This window comes from Dinoponera quadriceps, unplaced genomic scaffold, assembly GCF_001313825.1.
Source record: "Dinoponera quadriceps isolate SergipeBrazil2010 unplaced genomic scaffold, ASM131382v1 scaffold2167, whole genome shotgun sequence".
Classification (NCBI taxonomy): domain Eukaryota; kingdom Metazoa; phylum Arthropoda; class Insecta; order Hymenoptera; family Formicidae; genus Dinoponera; species Dinoponera quadriceps.
Window position 1 is genome coordinate 2,082,264 of NW_014556702.1, and position 22,646 is coordinate 2,104,909.

The 22,646-nt window shown below is 42.2% G+C and overlaps 2 protein-coding genes across 3 annotated transcripts in view; one reads left to right on the plus strand and one right to left on the minus strand.

Moving 5' to 3' along the window:
• LOC106748000 (alkaline phosphatase-like) overlaps positions 1–22,646 on the minus strand; it is a 206,526-nt gene that overhangs the window by 82,560 nt on the left and 101,320 nt on the right. The gene's annotated exons all lie outside the window — the stretch shown is intronic.
• The window catches only part of LOC106748001 (caspase-1-like), a 46,732-nt gene that overhangs the window by 15,971 nt on the left and 8,115 nt on the right, over positions 1–22,646 (plus strand). For both annotated transcript variants that reach the window (XM_014626130.1, XM_014626129.1), the window contains exons 4-5: positions 12,451–12,626; positions 18,881–19,001. In XM_014626130.1, coding sequence (XP_014481616.1) covers positions 12,451–12,626; positions 18,881–19,001 — 297 coding nt within the window. The remainder of the gene's footprint in view (positions 1–12,450; positions 12,627–18,880; positions 19,002–22,646) is intronic.

A 22,646-nucleotide genomic window follows, 5' to 3' on the forward strand; every position in this document is an offset into this window, starting at 1 on the left:
TCACCGCGCGCGGCAGATGTTGCGACGGAGTAACGAGTCACATGCGACGGCACACGGAGGATTCCCCTCCTCCCTCTCTCTCTCTCTCTCTCCCTGCCGCCCACATCTCTGCTCGTCTTCCGTTGATGCGCCACGCCGTGTTCCCCAATCGGGAGATATTGCGGTGGAAAGAGTAAACATTTGAGCGAAGCCCACGGATAGCAGCGTGGCCCGCGAGCGCGCCGTACGATGCACTAGCACGTAAAGTACTCCCGCTGTTTGCCGACACTTTCCGACGAAAGCGCGCGCGGGACCGATACGTACCTTGACAAGCTCGTCAAGGCCTGGCGCCCGTCTTCATGAAGGTGCACCTGACAGCTTCGCGCCGCGCTGCACTCGTATTCCAAACGTGCTCTCTCTCTCTCTCCCACTCTCGTTCTCTCTGCCCCCTCCCTCCTTTCTTTTTCTCTCTTTAAATTTAACACGTCAAATGCACCTCTTCGAACGTTACGAATATTTCCGATCAAATGCTATCGACAAAAAGATACCTAAATAGCATTCCCCATCTTTTATGTCTCGTCTTTCGCGAGTCTAGTTAGACAAGCGTGTTGCAGTTTGGAGAGAGTGCACGGAAGAAGCCGGTCTACTTGTTCCATTTGGTGATCTCTTTCGACTGTGTATTCTCTGACAAGCTCTTCGAGGCTAATGGCCATTTTCCTATGTCGCTGCCGGAAGAAGGAAAGAGAGAGAGAGAGAGAGACAATACGCGTAGTTCGGTGAAAGCTCGTGCCCGAGACGCGAGCTCTCGTTCCTCGAGCTATCACGTCACGTACAATCGCGAAAATTCGAAATAGAACACTTTGGACGAGGAGCCATCGGCAGTGAGAGATACCCAGATAGCATTTTCCGCCGCTAATGCCGTCGGGTATAACTTGAATACCAGTTCAACGAATATACGCGTTTACATTCGGCTCTTTCCTCCCCTCTCCTCCCCACCGTACCGGTGATCTCGACGTTTTCCGGCGAACTCGCGTTGAGAGCACTGCAAGTGTGTAGTTTTTATGCACTTACGCATTTACGCGATAAAATCACGTAATTACTCTTTATGCGTGTTACTTTGCTAAACATTTCATCTGAGTTTTTTTACACAGTTAAATGCATTCATTTTACATATTGAATTATACGTTCAGAACGTGTAATTTACGTATTTAATATTATATTTCCTTGTCCTCTTTCATCTTTTCAGGTAAAAAATACGTACCATTAAATACCCGAGTAGAAAAATTTGTCGGAAAAACTAGTCACAGACACGAAGAATGCAATTTTGCTGGAACAGCAAATTGTTTGCTAACATAGCACACAACAAAAAGATTTGTTAAGAATATAAGTTTTTGGTTATGCCAACTGAATTTTATCGCTGTCGCAATAATGTTTCGCCACAGCAGCAAAATTACTTTTTCCGTATAACAAATCTTTCCGTTGCCATTAAGTTAACAAATAATGTGCTGTTCCAGCAAAATTTTTTTCTCCTGTGGCTAGAAATTGACCATTTAATACTGTATAGGATTTATTAGACATTAATTGTTTAGAAACTAGCTCGAAACATCCAGCCAATATTTCGTGGCCTTTTTCCGGACAGAGGTCGTTCTCTATTCAGTGTAAACTCGAATATTACTCGCCAGCATTTTTTAGCCAATTAATATCCAAGAATTATGGTTATAACCATGAATGTATTTTATAGATAAAACAACACACATTATGTAATTATTATCATTTGAAAAATTCAGTATTCTTTAACCTAACAAAGAACATTCAAGATTATATATTATTAGTTAAAAAGAAAATCCATGAAAACCTCGAAAAACGCTAAGAGTTTTCTCTTCGACCTGATATATGTATTTCTTCATAATTACACATAAAATTCACGTGTAAGAGGAAAATGTGTAAAATTGTTTCATATATATATTGTTACGCGTTTACATTAATTGCAAGTACACATTCCTTCGTTTTCACACAATTCGTACAATGTATCGTGTTATACGGGTGAAACGTGTTACGTGATACATTGAATTGTGTAAATTTACTTCTTCATACGACGAAGTGCATAATCTTTACACGAAAAATCAAATCGCACACACCTATGTGCAAATTTTACACACATGAGTGTGTACTTACTACACATTTGAATTTGCAATGAGCGCGGCAGATATTTTTCGACGTAGCGAGTCGATAAGCTCGCCTATCGGCGGGCCGTAGTACACGTTCAGACTCGCCCGCGCGAGGCGAGGGTTTACGCGTGTCAGGTGCAGATACCTGGATATGAGAATATTCCACTTCAGGTAAGGACACGTTACACGGCGAATCGTCGCGTTACATATCTCCCATATACGCGCTTCCGCAATGTGAGAGTACAATCCCGACGTCACGCAGAACGCACCGCTGCTTCCCGCCTGTTCCAGGCCGCACGGTATCAGACCGTTTCTACTTTCCGCCGGTGTTGTGCAATTCCGAACCACTTCTGGCTTCGGGCTACACTTCTTAGCCCCCTCTCCTACCGACCGACTGTCTGCCTGCTTGCCTGCCAGTCTTATACGGTCGTACACGATTTACCACCACTTCACAGGCCGGTTCTGTGCAACAGCTCTGACTGTTTCCACTTCGAGTTAGCGCGACCCCAACTCACTGCTACCTTCAACTTTAGTCAATGCTGCTCAATCTAAGCCGCTTGCACTGTTTAGCTTTGTGCAATGCATCACCATCCACCTTCTGTCTTTAATCACTTCTGCCTTCCCACACAACATGCGTAAAAGACGTCTCAAAGACGTTCTTTACACGTCTAATTGTCTAAAAGACGCCTTTATAACGTCTTACACTAAAAGAAAAATATTTCATATTTGTAATTATATAATCGTCGGATAAAAGAATTATTAGTTAGGAAAACCAATTTCCTAGAAAGTGTTACTATAGCGTTAGTGATAATAACCTTACATGTATGTGGTCACTACCATTCTTGTGGTTAAAACCATAAAAAAGTTATGGCTGGCACCAAAAATAATTATAATTTCTCTCCCAGTAAAGGACATCTTAATGATCTCTGGATTCTTCCTTCAATTACTTCTACCTTCTGTCTTGAATCGCTTCTATATCTATCCGTAATCCCTTCTATTGGATAATATCGTGCGATTCCGTAAATCAGGTCTTCACATTCGCTGTGAGATATCACCGTGCATTTAATAATCCGAAAGATGTCCATTTGCGAGATTAAAAAGATTATTAATGCGGCATCACGCTCACCGTCGGAATAATTTGCACATACAGTAAGGCAATGATACGTAACATGGTAATATAGTAAAGTAGACGTCTACGTTACGGGTCTAGTTTCCCCTGCGAATAAGTGCTCTATTCCGAAAACGAGAGTAAGGACGGGGAAACACGAGCGTCATAAGCGCCGGCCCGCTTAGATTACCCGTTTCGCATAGAGATCCGCGAAAAGTTAGTCTACATACCGCTCGCGCGTGCGCGCGAAGTGGACTATCGCTGAAAAAATTCAACGCTGTTTGGAACCGAGCGAGATGTCAGTTTCACCGATGCAGCGGCTTCATAAACGGGGCCGAGACCGCAAAAAGAGGAAATATTAAAAAAATAAAACAAAAGAGTGGCGGAGCGAGGCGGACGAAAAACCAAATGAACGCGGATTGTTTGGCATATTTTGAAATTCCGCGCGACGCGTGTGGTTCAAAGCTGATTACAGTCGATATTCAACCGAGCCGGCAATGCAACGCAATGATCCAGTCGCAGCGGTCAGTTAGTAGGTTGGTCGGTCGGTCGGTCGACGGCATTCGCGATTGCGAACATGATGATCCCGGTGTGTAGCGTCGGCGGACACGACGGGGCCAATCACCCGTGTCGTGCATAACAATGTACAGTGCAATTTAATAATTCCGCGCATGCCTGCGGCCGCATCGCAGTTCGCGCCTATTAAGACGAATCTGTCGCGGATACAAACGGTGAGCTCGTTATACCCTCGCTGCGGAAAGTAGTTCGATTAGTAGCTGAGACATAAAAGAAGGCAAAGAACCGTGTGAGAATGAGCAACGAAACAATATCGACATTCAAATTTAGATTTTGACGTGAATAAATAATATTTTTGCCGGGGAACATATTTTTCCCCGCGTACAAAGCGTCAGAAAATGCGGGTGGATCTACAGGCAGTTTCGGAACAGCGAATTTAGGTGGTAGACTTTAAAGCGGATACGCCGAAAAGTTGTTCCGTTGCCTATTACTTTTCATGATACAAATAGACCACGCACGCTGAAAGTGTTTTGTGATTTCCACGTGCTGGCACAGTGCTAGCGCAGAGCCGAAATGGAGAATTGCTTCTTTTTGCTATACGTACTTTTTCAATTACAATGCAACGACTTTAACTTCGTTTCTCTCAAACTCGTACAACAGTGTGATCCGGTTTACTTGTATTTTCGGCGCTTTATGTATACACAGAGTCATCGCCAACACCTTACCGTAACGAGGACCGCATTTTGGACGGTGGGGGTTATATTTAGATAAGGATCATATTTCAAGCGTGTGTGTCCGTGTAAACTATTAATAACGAAATCAATTAATCGAAGCAACCCTATCACGAGTGGCGCGTGCGCACCATATATTACCGTTCAATGAATATTAAAGTTCAAATATATTACTTACCGATAAATTAAATATTAGAATTAAGTTTGTGCGTGACGCGCTTTTAAAGACAGAGCAAACGTAATTCGTGCTGAAATCGACAGAATTTCAAAGTTGTACTCGATAATATAACTTTTAGATTTAACTAACTCGATTGTCAGCATTGGAAAATATTACGAGAACGAATAATTGACCAACGGCGACGATCCAATAACGATAAGAAAAATTTACGGAAATTAGTGATATTGGCGATAGTAGCAATCTACGGCAATACTTAATCGACTCAGATAACGTCGAATTTATTCACGAGGGCATCAATGGTATTCCCATCGAGCGACGTCAATCGCTTTCATTTACGAGAGACATTACCGCGCGGAAAATGCCCCGTGTCCGCGAGAAATAACTTATTAAACGAGTTCGCGAAACACGAGACCTGCGTCGATAATGCAGTAACAATTAACCCGGCGCGTATTAAATTACGCGCCGCACAATAAAATGCGATAAAAAATGCAAAGTATGCAAAGTGTACATATTTAACAAAAGCGCCCGTTGCCTTTGCATTCGTATCGTAAATATCAGTTGTTAAACCCTTGAATGATCGAGCCGAACGTGAGCACGTGAGGGCATGCGTTTTTCACGTGATTTATTCGCTGAAATCAGAAATCGTTGCGTACATGGCAACGGCGCGCCCGGTGAAACGTTTCGCAAAAGTGCGCTCAGTATAATAACGTTACTTCGTCGTGTGCAGCTCGCAAACGTAGTGTTTTAATGAGCAACGGATTAAAAACTAGTCGCGATCCCCCGGCAAACAAAAGCAGCATCAGCAGCGGTACTGAATTTCAACCTAACGTATTATCCTCTCCATAATACGCGATGAACAAAAAGAAACACGCACACACACACGGAGAGAGAAAGAGAGAGGGATATAACCATTTTTTTGAGTTACACGCAGTCGAGAAATTCAATGCAGATGCAAGACTCAATTACATAATGGCCAAGCTCTTATCCGGCTATACACATGGCTCTTATCCGATGGCTTGTTCGCTTTAAGGATTGTCGATATTGCCCGCATGAACCATGTCGAAATGTGATGTCAGAAGCGGGCGAGATACACGCGAACGATTCTTGCAAACTCGCGCTCGCGTCGCTTCGCTGTCTGTCGACCAACGAGAAAGAGAGCTCTTTGGTTCGGTTTAGCAAAGGTCATAAAACCTGTCGCAGGCTTTATCGTCAGTCCAGCGTGAAACTCGTGTCAAGCGGAAACGCAGATTTGTCTAGTTTCCATAGCGTTTTGACAGCCGCTGTCGTTCACTAACATTTCATACGTTATGACGTAAACTATGATATCAATTTATAGACTGGTCCATTACCATGGAATATTTTAATGGCAGATAGATAGCACAATATCCTCCTGATTTCAGAAACGAGACTACGTCGAGAATATCGATAGTTTCGATGTTCTAAGCGATTAAACGTCAAATACGAACGAGTAAAGTCTTGCGAATTAATTAAAAAGGCTTATTTTCCGATAAATCTTATGCTAATGTAAGCGGAAGTGCGGAATTGTTTGTGCAGTAGGTAATTATAGCGATATTTTACGCCAAAGAACGAAGTCGAGGAAAAGACTATTCCGCAATTATCAAGCAATCAACCCCTTGACTGGCGGAAACGCGATGCTGCCTTTCGATATTTCTGGTAGTTCAATATTTTTAAAACTAGGTGTTCAAAGATTTTTGAAGTCTCTATTCAATGGTGAACTCAAAAATTCAAAATTCAAGATGTCGGACATAATATAGCTGATCTAAAGTTGATAAAATGTAAAAGTTTTATGAAAATTTTACGAGAAATAGATGTATTTTGGAGTTTTTGAGGTCGCTCCTTTCAATTTAATAAAATAATTCAAAATGACGAGTCCTCGAATCAATATAACTTATCATTATATATAAATTATATTTATTTATTATTTCAATATTATGTTACTGTTTATAGATTTTAGATAAAAAATTTTGTATATCTTCACTATTTAACATCTTTCATAATATTTTTTTTAGTCAAGACAAGACAAGCCTAGACAAAATTTTAATAGCACTGCTTAACTTTTAAGAATCCATTTTTCTCCAGCTTAAACACTGAACTCGTTAAATCCCTTTTACATCTTACCATTTATTATAAACGAATTAAAATGAATTTTATAAAATTCAACTTGCCAATTAAAGGAATACCTTTAGGAGAGAAAACTTGAAGTCCCGAAAATTAAAATATATATTCGTTCAATTTTATCAGAGTTTTATCAACAGATTAGCCGGTAAATATACACTTAATTGTAAATAATTCCGTGAAATTTAATCATAAAATATAAATACAGTCTTCACTTATGAAATTAAATCCTCTAACGCTATCGCTCAACACGAGCCATCCGTCAAGCTGAGCTAAAATGGAAAATTGGTGCCGTCATTCAACGCAAATGAACATTTTCGCGGTGTTTATACGTTATTTACATTATCTACGTCATTCATTTTTCGTTCTTTTCCCGAGAAAGGATTCATTCTGAATTTGTCTGCGAATTCATACGTTATATCAAAAAACGCAGGCACGTAGAATGTTAATTTATTGCCTACCAAATATCATCCATATATTTTCCCCGTGAAACGGATACTTGTTACGTTTTCGTTCGATCATCCGCGCGCGAAGATAAACGATAATCTTAACGAGACTCTGGCGATCTCCTTGGGATTTGTTTATAATAAATGGTAAGATGTAAAAGGGATTTAACGAGTTTCTCAACACACGTTCGCGCAACGTATTTCCGTGATTGAAAACCTCGATATAATGTAGGAAATGTAATTATTATACAGAAACGTTGCTGTTATCATAAAGTAAATATTTAAGAGAACACAACACGATTTGGAGCATAATAATAATAGGAATGAAAAATAGATAAAGCTAAATCAGAAAAAAAGAGAAAGGCAAATCTTTTTCGGCATCGTCGAATAATTTCAGATTAATAATAACATTAATAATTCAGAAAATGTATTGGCAAAATTATTACGTAGTTAATAACGTCTAGTTTCGGTTGAAAGGGCGACGTTCGTTTGATTGCCCCAATGCATAATTTAATGCAGCCTGGACGTAAGGAATTTCTCCACTTTTCGCGAACGCTTTCAACGGCAAGATGAATAATTAAATGAATAATTAGGCGAACGGCGGAACAGCGGGGTAAAGTGAAGTAATCCTGAATCTTGCCCGTTTAAGTGTAACGAGTTTAAAACTCGGTATAACAATTTGCATTTGCTTAGCATAATCCATCATGATGCATATTGACCGGTCATACGGGAATTTTATCCATTAAACATCGATATCTCATATCGGCGAGACGTCGTCGGCGATTTCTCTGCGATCTTACGGTCAAAATTGTCTCCTCGGAACCGTCTAAGAGAACGTCGAATGAAACTAATCGAGAGATATTTTATGAAGGACCGATTCAATTAAAAAACCTTATCTTTTGTATGTCAAAAATACCTGAAACGAAGTATCGTAATTATATCTCTAAGAGAAATGGTTTGTTCGTGCGAACACGCGTATGTAAAAGTTCTGTGCGATTCATATTCCATATATCTATAAAAATGTATCGTTGACGGCTGGGCGGATGAAAGTTTGAATCGCGGTTTTGTATCGCTCGGTTTTCTGCGTGCAAACCTCAATCCTGAAAAATTAATTTCTGCTCGTTCGGAGCATTCACGAGCATTCAGAAAGGGGCGATTAACCGGGAAGGGACTCCCTCTATCTCTCTCTATGTTTCTCTTTTTCTCTTTACCTATCTTTGTCTCCGCGTATATACATTGCGTTTTGATTGTACGCCATTGTGCCCAGCAGAAGCAGCTATGCAGAAGGAACACCCTTCGAACACCCGCATGTTCGAAATACCCGTTATAAAGCTCGCGAGACACGCGAGCACGACCGTAAATTCTATTCTGCCGACGAAAATCGAAACGCAGAGATTGGCGATGCGCCAGAGAGCGCGTCAAGTCCCTTCGTCTCTCTCGCGATTCCAGCGCGATGCGCGCCGGAATAACTCACGCGGCCGCGACCACTCGCGGATACCTCGCAATTATTTGCATTTCTTCCGCGTAATTCACCCCCTTCGCGACGTAGCGTCTCGTCGCCGCGCGCATCGCTGCGACATCGTCGTCCGCATATTCCGCGCGAATATTTCACTCTCCCGCGCTTCGACGCCGCCCCGTTCGCGCGACACTTCCCGAGATACACAGAGTGCTCCTCTACAGCAGCAACACCTTCCAGCGAATGCAGATATTCCCGGTAACGCGAAATCGAATTTTCCTCGCTAAGAGTCCAATTGGACACCGTGCTTTTCCGCATCTCTGCGCCTCCCCGTCGCCGTAGAATGCCTTGATAAGTCCCGAGGGAATCTTTGTCGGCGCTTGTTAAACTCGACCTAACTATATTCATGGTGTCGACGTTACCGAGGATCAAGATTACGGAAGGTATCCACGAATGCCACGGTGGAAGCAACCCCTTTTACTTGCTCGCTCTCTCTCTCTCTCTCTCTTTCTCGACCGCTCGACTCGAGGACCGTGTCTACTCCTCGAGGTCGAAACAAATGACACTCTTCGCGCATGCCAAGCTCCTGGGGAATTTGTAGTCGGGGAAGAAAGACGCGCACACGAGAGGTGTCCGCGGCACACCCCGTACATTCGGCACGCGGGGGTAGATTCACTCGGCGAGAACTATCAGCCAACGGCGGTATTAAATTTCCGAATTTACGCCGCACATCCTCCGGCTATCGATCGGATACGCGCGACCTATCATCCGCGCCTTTGCGCCGCACGCGAGCAAGAGAATATTTCCCTAGAATATTATTAGCGCGAGAGCTTCGTCGGGTTGTTAACCGCCTCTCCTCTCGCTCCCGCCAGCACCGGCGGGCGCAGCGTGCAGCAACACCACCGACTCGAATTTACTGCGCGCCGACTGCACTTCGGGCGATTTATACTTCGGCGCACGAGCGACGGCGATACCTGCACGTCGGCCACGTTGAATTACGACGTCAGAACGGAGGAAACGTTGTTCGCAGTTTACGTTCGTTCGAACGGATGATTCCGAGCGGACGGCGCTATTAGTGCTCGATGGACCGGAAGAATTATTACTACTTTGTATCGCGTATCGCTTCGTCATGCGAATATTTGCTTCCCGGTAAGAACGGACGATACGGTATCTGTACTTCAAATATCAATACTTTTGGGTTCCGATATGTTGGTATTTTATATATATATATATATATATATATATATTTAATGCATAGAATGCACTTGATAATAGAAATATTAACAGTATCGATACATACTATTAGATATTTTTGGTCTATCGATTTTACTTAGTGATACGTAACGACACGAAATATCGATATTTTGTATCGCCCATCCCTAATTATCCGGCTCGTCTCGGTACGACTAAGGAAATTCGTACAAAGCAGGGGACACCTCCCGGTCTCCACAAAGCAAATTACTTTATGGCCGAGCAAGTAATTAAGACGAAAATCAAAGGGAGAGACGAGGGTGAGTAATTTCACCTTCTCGAGATAATATCAAATAACAGACGATCATAAAGATTATCATCTTGAATTTTCTTTTTTTCCTCTTCCGTCTTCTCCTCTTTCACCATAACGACAATGCGCGTTTAAAATTGTACGACATTGCGGGACGATCGTTATGAGACGGATCGTAATACCGCATCCCAGATAGATACCGTGCGATTTTCCATGCGGCCAAGTTTTTCCTTTCTTACCCGCGAACGAGATCGGCGGGGAACGTAAGCTTTCATTACGGCGCACGACAAACTCAGAGGGAAACCGCGTTCTTCCAGGAAACAGAGCGCGAATGGAAACGTCGTCTCAGCGGGAGTTTTTACGAGACCATTTTCCTGACCGCACATCATGTTTAACTTGCCAACTAGATACGCCTCGCGTCGATTTTGCTACCACCACCACCCTCACGACATCATCATGTCTGTGTGTGTGTGTTTATATGTGTGCTCTTTATGCGATTTATATCCCGTTCCTTAATTACAAGCGCGCGCCGGGATTACCGGTCCGAGGTACTGCGGATTAATTGGATTATCGACCGTCCTTGAATGTAATGCTTTCCCCCGGAAACAAAGATCGATGCTCTTCGCGGACCAAGTCGTAAGAACGACTCGTCGCGCCGCGGCGCGATGTATCGACGACTGCGCTCAAGTCGAAGGCGTGGGAGTACGAGGAGGAAAGAGCCCGTGATTAAAATGTCCAATAAAGTGATAAGAAAAAAGATCGGATTTCAGTAAATCGCTGGAAGGGATCCCGAACGGCGGCTGTAATAAAGACCGAACAAACTACTGTGAAATAGGATCGCCGTAATCTCCGTAATAAACAGGGCCGAGAAAGCACGCGGGGTGAGACGCAAAAATAATAAAAATTATAATTTGTAAAAATATTGCGCTCCGAATAATGTCGGTCGGTCTCTCTCTCTCTCTCTCTCTCTCTCTCTCGCGCGCGCGCGCGCGTTCAACATGACAAAAATTTTTGCACGCGCTCGACTGTACTCGCTACTACGTGCGCGCCGCTTTATACTTCTGCTTATTGTTTTTGCTTGTTTTTCTTCTCTCCGGAGGAAAGAAATAAAATCGTTGCTTTCGCACGGTTCGCTATTATTGCGTTCCGTAATGTAACAAGCGATGCCATAATCGGTACGCTTACCGTCCGTGAACATCGCGGCACGGCGCGACGATTCGCAATAAACAGCGGTATTGTTAACACGAGCGCGGAGTTAATCAATCCTTTCGTTAAAGCCACCGCGAAAATCCGCGAGCGGCCGAGCGGCCAGCGGCGACTTTATCCTGAAAAGGTTTTAATACCTCTCCATTTTATTAAAATTTCTCGAAAGTTATGAATCCGCGATGAATAATATCACAGCTAGTCTTGCGTAATGAAAGTTTTTATTTCACAAAGCGAATGTTGAAATAAGCACGGACAATATAAGCGTTCACGAAATATCTGGTTACATTCAACCGTAACCGGTGCCGTCAGCCGCACAAAAGTGTTTACCAGTCGTGCCCAAAAACGCAAAATTAATTTATCTACGGCCGGACAAAGGATCATTTTTACCTTTCCCAAAAACGAGACAGCTGTTACCACTTGTGTTTCGTTTAATGGATGTAATCAGCGAGCGTGTAAAATTTTATTTTCGCGCGTTTTAACTTTGTTTTCTCTTTTTTTTTTTAGATAAAAGCGATTACTTTGTATTATTTTAACGTGGCCTGTGACACTATCATCGCTACCGTATCGCCGTCCCGGGAGAGCATCTCACGCGGAAAAACCATTTGCATTCTTCGCTTTTTACGTCGTGATGCGTGTCGTTAACGCGAGAAAAGTAAACTATGTGTAATCTCTCGCCTCTCACGTCGTAACTCACTGTTACAGCCGCGCCCTGGGACCTTAATAAGAAATTCTTTCGTACAATTTTACTCGAGGAGGCGGGAAGGCGGAAGAAACTTCATTCCTAATTCCTCGATGTTAACACGAAAATCCGGAGGATGCGAGTGCAGTCGCAGCCATATTGCCATTCGACTACCAAGTTCGCAGACACTGCGGCAATATCTGCGCAAATCTCTCTCTCTCTCTCTCTACTCTATTCTCTGTCTCTCTCGCATCGGGTCGGCTTGTTTGTGCACAAACTATTAGGCTAAACAGTCCAACGATCGTTTACGCCCACCGCGAGGGATTAATTAATCCTTTCATTAAAGCCGCTGCGGAAGACCACACGGATGCCGACTGCCTGATCGTGGTCGCAATGTCACACGGCGAATCGGGTCTATTGCATTCAACCGACAGCTTGTATCCAGTCGATATGCTGTGGACTCCTTTCACGGGCGATCGATGCTCCAGCCTGGCCGGGAAACCGAAGTTGTTCTTCATTCAGGTACGCTATCTGACAGGTGCGCCGTATACATCGCGGCGGATGAAACGTCCGAATCGCGCGAACCGTGCGCGTCCGCCGAACAATGACGATCACCCGCGCCGCGGGTTTCAAAGAACCGGACTCGCCCCCTCTCTCTATCTCTCTCTCCTTCTCTCTCGTACTCTCTCTTTCTCTTTCCCTCTTGCCTTCGCCGGCGAGCGAACGATCGCCCGTGATGGATCATTCCGAGCGAAACGTCTGAACGAGCCGTGTTACACGCTGAGCAATTCGCGCGCGGATTCGTACGGATCGCGTGGAGTGACGTATGAATTAACGAGCGAGCTCTGCATTGTGAGTACCGATCGAGCGTTCGAGTTAATCGTTGTTAATGATACACGTCGGTCGGCGAAATTTTCCCGGGAGAAACCCTTCGCGGGTCGCGAAAAGAGTCGGCTCACTCGGATCCACCTGTTTTCCGCTTTCTTTTGGAATTTTTCGATTTTTCAACCGCGGTGCATCGTTCCTCTCGTGTCCGGATGAAGTTCGACAGCTACGATTTCTGACGACGACGCGATGGCTCGCGAAGAGACTCGCGAGACTTCGTTCGATTAACTTTTTGAGCGCTGCAAACGAATATGTCCTACAAATTTCTTATAATCCCGACACGAATAATCGTTATCAACCGTCGCGATGGGCACTTATATTTATAGATGATTTAGAGATGTGCGAAAAGATTTGCGATGTCGAATCGAATTGAATCTCATTTTTTTATTTTCGAATCTGAATCGAATCGACGGAATTTCGCCCGAATCAAATGAAATCGAATTGAATCATTGGAACATAATTTCGAAATCAGCAAATTTTGTAATTAGATCACCCAAAGATTGATAATTTATGAGTAATGTGTCGGGTATAGTACTTATTATATATGCAGTTAGACATTTTCCGTGCTATCTACGCTGAGAAACTCATTTAGTTGAATAAACAAAATTCTCGTTTGGATATGACATCGCTATTTAAAAAAACGGGAGACAAAAGCGCAAAAAAAAGATAATTACGTTTCCTGGTTGCTTCTGATATACGATATTTTTGCCGTGTGCGACAGATATAAATTCAGTTAGCCGGGAATGCGATTGCGTGTCTCACATGCTCGGAACGTGACGGTAAGAAAGGATATCCGTGTCGGTTATCCCGCTCAGTTGAAAAACGGAAAAAGATCATTACTCTGCTTTATAAAATTTGATGTATAGGATGTAACTTGGAACTACCGCCGTTATTTGTTGCTCGCCTTAATACGTTTCAAGTAGGAGAATCTAAAGTAGATGTCGCGTAGATGTATTTTGATCAACTTCGAACTTGCTTGTTTTGCACTGTAGAAGAGAAGATGGTATCTTTGTAAATATTATGGCTCTCTTTAATATCTTCGTTATTAGATGACAAATTCTGGCGATTACCTATGGAATCATTTGTTTAGTTAACGATTATTTATAGAATCATCTGTTTAGTAGTCACACAATGGCGCTAATATGCCAATACACAATAGCCGGTATTTCTTATAACGCATTTCTACTTTCGAGCATTTGGAAACATTCTCTAAATATATTTTAACATTTAAATACATATTTTCATATTCTTCTTTATTCTTTTTCATTCAAACTTGTGTATATATTATCACACAAATATACGTACACTTGAGTGTTTTGTTCGTTATTTATCATTTTATTCCGCTGTATACATTTCGAGTTATGCGAAGTTAAACAATAACAATAAAAGGCATTTTTACTAATTTGGCCCCCCACCAAAATAGATTTAATATGATCTTCTTTTCGTGGCTTTCATGTCAAAATAGTTATTCGATAAGTCAATAACTCAAGTTAGATTAAAAAGTTTATTCGTTTTATAAAAATTGTTCTTTTGACAGGTTGCATTTACCTTCAGAACGAAATCAATATTGACGTTAAAAATTCATGGTTGTATTCATTGTTATTTCTCTTAACACTTCAACGATCGCAATATCTATGAGATACACGTTCTAACTTTGAAATAACGCTGCAGTCAAACCGTAAACAGCTGAATCACGTTTCCCTCTATGTATCCACCTCTCTTTACCTCTTCAATATTGTTATGGCTACGACGTGATGCATTTACGGGACGGCAATTTGTATTTATTTATTTATTTATTTATTTATTTATTTATAGGAAATATCCTTCTGATACAAGTTTGACAAATAAACAATACAGAAAAAGAAAAAATAATAATAAGAGAAAAAATAATATTTGTTATAAACGTGCCGAGCGTTTTACATAAGTTTCCTAAATTATTTTTTTTTCAATTTTATTTTAATCAGTTAAACTAACTTTCTATTTTTGAGTATTCAAAAATGCATCCTTCTGTGCGAGGAAAACAACTATGCAAAATCATAATTTAATTTACACTCCGATGGTCGTATGAATCTCTTTGATATTACTATATTCTATTTATTATTATATTTTTTTTATTCTCTAACCGAATTAATTAATTAAATTAACTTTTTTTAATATTCATAAATGAATTCTTCCGTTCATGAAAAACAACTGCGCAAAACTATAACTTAACTAATTCAACTAGAATATGATAGTATCTGAGAGATACGTGCTATCGTTGATGTAATTTGTCGACCGTCGAAGAGTCAAAAGAAAGTTTATTTTAAATGAATATATAAATTTATAACAAAACCAGTTTTTTAAATCTATTTTAACGGGTAACCATATTATTACTCCCGTTTCTCTTTGACCCATCATATAATGTCGCCATAATTTTTTTATATTAAATAACGTCCTATATAACAGATATTTCATAACTTCGAGAATCGTTTGAACAACGTTTTGATGAATATATTAATTAAGTTTTCAATTTAAAATATTGATTATTATCAAAGTTATTGTACAAAATGTAAACTGGAGGAAGAAGTATAATACTACTTTCATTTCTACCAAATTTCGACAATTTGTATTCATTTACGTTTCGCTGTCTAAAATTCCTTCGAGGGGCCTTAGGAAAATTATGATTCAATTGCCGATATCCGTTATACGCGTTTCCCGTTAAAGCTGCCGCGGCGGAGTTTTCCCTTGGCTTTCTGTAATTACCTTCTAACGGATGGGAATAGATGACGTAGATGATACTAAAATGGATGGCCGCCGCGGAGCCGCGATGGAGCTAATCGTAAATATGGCGGGCCGCGAAACGAGGGCGGTATAATTGCGGCGATCGTCCGTATTTCAAAAACGATTAAGTCGGCGTGGTCGCATAATTCCGACAACAATGCCGCGCTAGATCTAATTCTTTTCCCGGGGATAATCCTGCCGAGATCGTTTTCCATTTAGAGACATTCCCCATTTATCTGCCTCACGACGATCTCCGAGGGATTTGCGGACTCGCGCACATTAGTGCACCGTCGGGTTTTTAGCGGGCGCAGCCAATGAAATATGTGCATCCTGCAATGTAATGGAACCTGTTCGCGCGAGCGAGCGAGCGAGCGAGCGAGCGCGCACGTTGACGACGACGACTCCCCGCGATGCACCGCAGTAATTAAGATTACTCCCCGTCCCGCCTCGCCGGAGAAAGAGGACGACGGCAAAAACTGTTATTTGCATAATTCCCAAAGTAATGCGCGTGTGCATCGCTTCGAGGATTTCGCCACCGGGCGAACTGAAAATGAGGAAAAAAAGGAGAGAGAGAGAGAGAGAGAGAAAAAAGAGGAAAGAGCTGCCAAGCGGCGATTCGCGTCGCGCAATATTTTTTATGTACATATACATGTACGAGCGCACCCTTCCTTTTTTATCGGCGAATATTTCCGTCACGCTCCCTTTCCGACGCTCAACGTGCAAATGTTTGGTCAACCGAAAGCTCGAGTTTTCGGAACGGCCGGGAAAACTCGGTTACGCGCGTTCTTGTAGGCGCGTTATCGTCGCGTTACGTATATTTGCGCGATGCATTCACACGTGACATCTGTATGCACGCATAAATATCCACGTAATGGAAAAGAAGACGCGATATAACTTACGCGATTTCATTACGAGATACGGACCGTAATAATTTCATACGCTCGCATTCGCTCTGTGGACGATTTATCTCCGATCATTGCATTTACAATTCCGCGACGCGAGAGGATGATGCATACGAAACGGTTGAAATTTCAACCGGTATTCAACGGGGGTACGCAAGGATGAGTCCGGGACTCGGCAGAAATATCGCGGAAAGTTTCGGAAAAGGGGCCTTATCTTACGGCTTGTCCATTTTCGGGCGAAAGCGCGCCTTCCGATCACCGGTCGATGTATTGGACGGTCGCGGAGATTGCACGTGGGACGATTTATCCGGGCCCGCTATCACGATTGTAATGATTGTAATTTACTTGTCACGAAAGAAAAAGAAGCGGGAAGCCTTACCGGCCGGATACCTCCCGAAATTACCGCTTTCGTCTCGAATAGAGCCGGAGGATCGGTGAATCCGAAGATAAAGCGCGACGGGGATAAATGAGCGCGATAAAGTTAGCAATCGTAACGATCGGGATGATTAGTAATTTAACCTGGCGCGCCTTGAACGTCGGGACTGCGCTCGGAAATGCTCACGAAGCGACGATTACGAACGGGCGGCCGCTTACACGTGCGAGAAACGTAGGAAAAATTGGCCGGGCTCGCGCGACAATGCCGCGAAGACAAATCGGTCATTTGGGAATGATGACGCGCGCGCGCTGCGCAACGATGCAAATCACACGTCGCATCTTTCAATACTCGGCACGTGTAATCATTAAACCGACTCATTTCCGCATAATCGCTCGTGATTGAGTTAACGAGCGTGGTTAATCACGATTTAATGATTCGCGTCCGACACGTCCTTCGCGCGAAAAATCGGCGCGACGCGGGAAGTCGGAAAGCGGCGCGAACGTAACGGATCGTAGTGATTTGTAAACGATGTAAATCGCGGCAGGAAATTCGCGCCGCACTGCGGCCGTATCTATCGGAATCACTGCCGTTTCCTGCGCGCTTGAAAGCCGCGTGCAGCCACGCCAGCCTCAAGTAAGTGACCCCCATATTTCTCGCTGCGCTTCCGCTCAAGTTGCCGCACCTTCCGTTAACGACGCTGTAAACATCGATAGATCTGCGTGTAATTGTCTCGTACGTTCTATCACTGGCTCACCGATACCGAAGCAATCGCGAGACAAACATTCGGCATTAGGGACCTTTAATATATCAAGCCGCTTACACACGCGGAAATAGTTTGGCTGAATTGAGCGGACGATGAACGAACCAAACGCGTTTTGATAGAAGGAAACGGAATTTCTGGAATTTCTTACAAAAGCCGAATTTGGATTATAAAAGTCTAGAAAACAATTTCTCGCGACGTAATTATTGCATGGCCCCTTAAAAAGCGCACGAATATGTATTCAAAAGTACACAAATATAACGTTAAATCCTCCACGTTAAAATGACACGAAATTTTAGTGAACCGTTTCTTAACACAACATGTTTTCCTGCGTATTGTGTAAAAATTGCAGAAAATACAACTAAGCTTCATTTGCGATCCGAAAGCTCCTCTGACCTCTTTATTTTAGAATAATCGTTCGATCATCTTCAACCGTTGCTTGCTTTTATTCAAAATCTAATTAATTTTTTGATCACACACGTGTCTAGCAATCTGTAACTCTCTCTCTCTATGCCTTTCTCGGTTAGTTATTAACAACTATCGATTGAATATTGCCCTCGATTGAATATGCCGAGTGTACGCACACGTACGCGCACACACGTGCACGCGTCACTGCACACTGCCCTCGAAGTTTTATATTCGTCGAAATTGAATAGCCGATTATAATATAACGGTCCACGTTCGATATCGTTCCGTATCGACTTTCTCTGTGCGGGCGTTAAACAAACCTAAAATATAGGTCACGGCCTATTAAACAAGTGTTCGATTACGTGAACGCGAAACTTCGGTAAACTGCATTTACGGTGCGGCCGAACTCGTGGCTCACGGCACAGCCGCTAGGTTCGGCTAGATTGCGCGCTTTTCACATTTTTCTCCTCTTCCTTTTTTTTCTCCTTTTCCTCGCTGGTTTCCCGGAGCGTCTCAATAAATGTTCGCGATCGGATTCCGACGCCGCGTTAAAACATTTTCAACAATTCGCGGAATGCTTCGCGTTTCCGCGCGAAGGAAATCTCCCGCGGCTCCCATACATCTTTTACGCGCCCGGCGAAATCCAGTATCGTCGTATTCGCACGTGCATTTTTCTTTTCCGCAGGCATGCCGCGGGGCGCAACTGGACAAAGGGGTGAAAATTTTTCATGAGACAGATAGCAAGAAGACTATGTACAGCATCCCCGCCTATGCAGATATTATGGTCGCGTACTCCACTTACGACGGTAGGTGTGCCGCGTGTCCTCTACACACGTTTAAATGCACGTGTGCACGAGGCTTTCTGCGTGTACAGGAGGCTCCAGAATTATCGTTCATCGTTTATTATCCTTCTCCCCCCTTGTGTGTACCGTTCTACGAGGAAATGATTCAACCAAAGCACTTGTAACGCAAATACTGTCCGCTAATTTATCGTACGAAAGTCCGCCAAAGGAAGAGGCAAAGAGAAATATCCTCCCTCTTTCTTTGTAGATATTTGAGGATTAAAAGGATTAGACAATATTTCTCCACGTCACTGTGTTTGCCGCGAGGTATCATATCATACTGTGTTCGCGTAAAAATGAACAATTCAACGTGAAAATGCGAACGTTATATTGACGTTATTGATAGCAGTATTTTCCTCGTTTTTTTTTTATTTCTTTCCTTGACATCCACTGATTTTGCTTCGTTCGTTCACTTGTTTTAGAGCCGTCTAAAATCTAAGAGAGATGAACGATAGTTCTGAAGCAGCCTGTACGTATGCGCAAGTGCATCCGGTAAGTGCTGTCGCACACAAGTGCGCGTGTAAGCTCCTTATTTCAAACAGCCCGTCCCGAGATAATGCGGAGAATCTGAACGAAAGAGGCGCTTCAGAATGGTGTGACGAAGACTTATAGGAATGTCGGATATAAGGTGCACTCTCGATTATCCGCGTGTATGTGTGTGCCCACGGATAATCTGACTGACGAATATATTATCCGGAAGTGATACTTCATTTAATTTTGCGAAGTAAGAAAGGGAAATGCTCGTTGCAGGAGTTCAAAGAGAGCTCGATACTCGAAAGTACATCGCGGCTTTGAAGAATAATAAAAGTTGACTAATGACACACAAAGTGACATTCGACGTCTAGAGCCCGCATAAAAATGTTCTGAGACCTGATTGGAATCTATTTGGATTTCCTAAAGAATAATGGATTCTGATTGGGAAATCTATAAAAATTCGAGTTAGAGGTGTAACGTTCCAGAAGTGCGAAACCCAGATATATTCCATTTGCTCTGCTCAACGTTTGCCTAAAGTTTTCTTATAATTGGGATAAGAATGAGATTCCTAATTGGTATCGCAATATGTTACATTTATTTGGGATAAGTTTGAATAATCTAATCAGAATCTATGCTATGTTTGGGAATGTTTGGGAAATTTCCATACGGGATGGAGAAAAATAATTTTGCTGTTGTAGCAAAACCACATCGTTATTACTGTATATTTGTTGCGATAGTAATAAAATTTAGTTGGCTTAATCAAATTAGCGAATTATTCGTGATTAGACTGGAAACGGTTTTGTTGCCAGGATAGAAAACACTTTGCTGAGTGAATTTGTACTTAGGGCATGTCAGTTTGTCATTAGAAGAAAGTATTGTTTTCTTAGATTTTTCAATTTTTTTTTTTCATACTGCAAAATAATTTGTACACTCAACAAAATAATTCAGCGAATTGCAATTAGTATTAAAACAAAGATCCTTTGGCTGTCGATATAATAACTGACAGATTTCGTTTCGAAAGTATAAAATTTGTTAGACCAGCAAATTATTTTTCTTCTGAATAATTTCAAACAATGATTTATTTGTGATGTGAAGTAACAAAGAGATTCTTCATATAGATCTCGTTGCAGGCATCGTTATTAATTACTATTGTCAATGATGATGATGAATCAATCGACGCGCGAAACGTTCGATTGATTTGTATCGCCATATGTAGCGTTATGATTGAAGCACGGAAGCCTCAGCAAATTGATGAACAATGTTGAATTGACGTGAGTAATCGAGAATACGTCGCGGTCGAAAAACTAATGAACGGATATCGCGTGTGAATAGAGGTATGCAAATAACAAACGATCTCGCATGCGATGTTAGCTAATGAGACGTTTACTCGAACTTCAAGCCTGCAAGTACTGTCGTTAATATGTATGCCGTACATATAATATTAGCGGAATTTGCAAGGATATATGATCAAACGTTCTCATCAAAGACTTGCTCGTTAATATGCGACGTGGAATCTGCGGGCGAAATTACTCCGAAAGTCAATTATTCTCCAAAGATACTAACACTTGTAAAGCGAGGATCTTTGATATAAACTATTCAAGATAATTTTCCAAACTATTTTCTTGAAACTTTCAAGTAGTTGGTTCTTAGAGTGGATTATCAGTAACGATATTAAGGACCCTTCAGAAGTTTATTATTTAATGAAAGAAAATATTTATCTACAACTATATTTAACTATTTAAATAATAAATGTTAATTTTGAAATAAATATAAACGCCATGTTAACAAACGCAAAGATGTTATTTATTCTTTATTTTTTATTTTTCATATCACTGCTTTATTTATATATCAATTGAGCTAATAGAGATGCACACATAATAGAAAGTAGTATGTAAATATATATATGCATATTTAATATATACACATTTCCCCCGCCCGACGCGTCTGAATGTTAAAAAGTTTCTTGCGTAAGTGTACAAAGAGGGAGTCTCAAATTTAAGAATCGATTAAAACGATACCTGATGTGTCGAAATTTTAATATGTAGTTACAGCAGATAATTAGATTTGCCGATCGAAGCTTTACCGTGCAAAGATCGTGCTGAAATATTGTGCGTCGCAGAGATCCGCGTCGTTAAATTTAATTCATTATACGACATGACCTCACACGTCACATATCATTTCCTAGCACCCTCGCCCTCCTTACCACGTATTGTATTCCTCGAGCAGCCGACGGCACTCGAATTCCCGCTGATAATTGCATTGAAATGCATTTCAGGCCAGTTTTCATACTCCACCGAGCAGAAAGTATTAAGTATTACGCGGAGACGTATACTCGACTAAACAATAAACGGATATAGCGCATGAGAGTCGGGGGCGGTTCTTCTCATGTGTCCGAGTTTCTATAGCGTCGTAAGCTGCTTATTTTGAATAATACAGACTTCACGGACGCGTAACAGCGCTCGCACTCACGCGCGCGCCCGTGATGTATAGGTGATCCACGTCGATTTCTCGATTACACCATACCTCCTCGCCTTCCTCCCGCCCCTTTCATCGCGACCGAAACTCGTTAATGAATGTAAACCAATATTATTTGCAATTCAATACCGCCGGTATGAGCCGGTTGTACTGTGCAATTTCAAATTATTATATCAGTCATTGCCGATATTTGATTGCTATTTGGAACCGAGCGGCGATTCGATAATTTCCCGTAAACCTAAATCACACGCTTTCAGACACGGTGTGTTCTCGATGGTAATCGACAATCATAATAAAAGAAAGCCGACGTCGGCTAGAATCCGCGGACGGCATTTCTTGAGATCATTCGTCGCGAAAACTAAAGTTTACGACAGTTGTCGATGTTTCCGTTTTGAAGGAAAACGCAACGGATCCGATCTAAATTTAAGGAAACTAGCGTTGGTGACATTGCTGCTCCTATAAATGGTATGTCGTAATTTTTATTATAGGATGAAAACGCTACGATCGTGCGAGCAACGGTTATCTCTATAAAACTGCGTGCTGAAAACGCGCACCGAATAACCGACGTTATTGTTAGCCCGGCTCGTCCGGCATCGATGACCGCGCCCGACCCTGCATCGCGCGTAAACTTTCGCGCGATTTCCACCTGCATGCAAACAG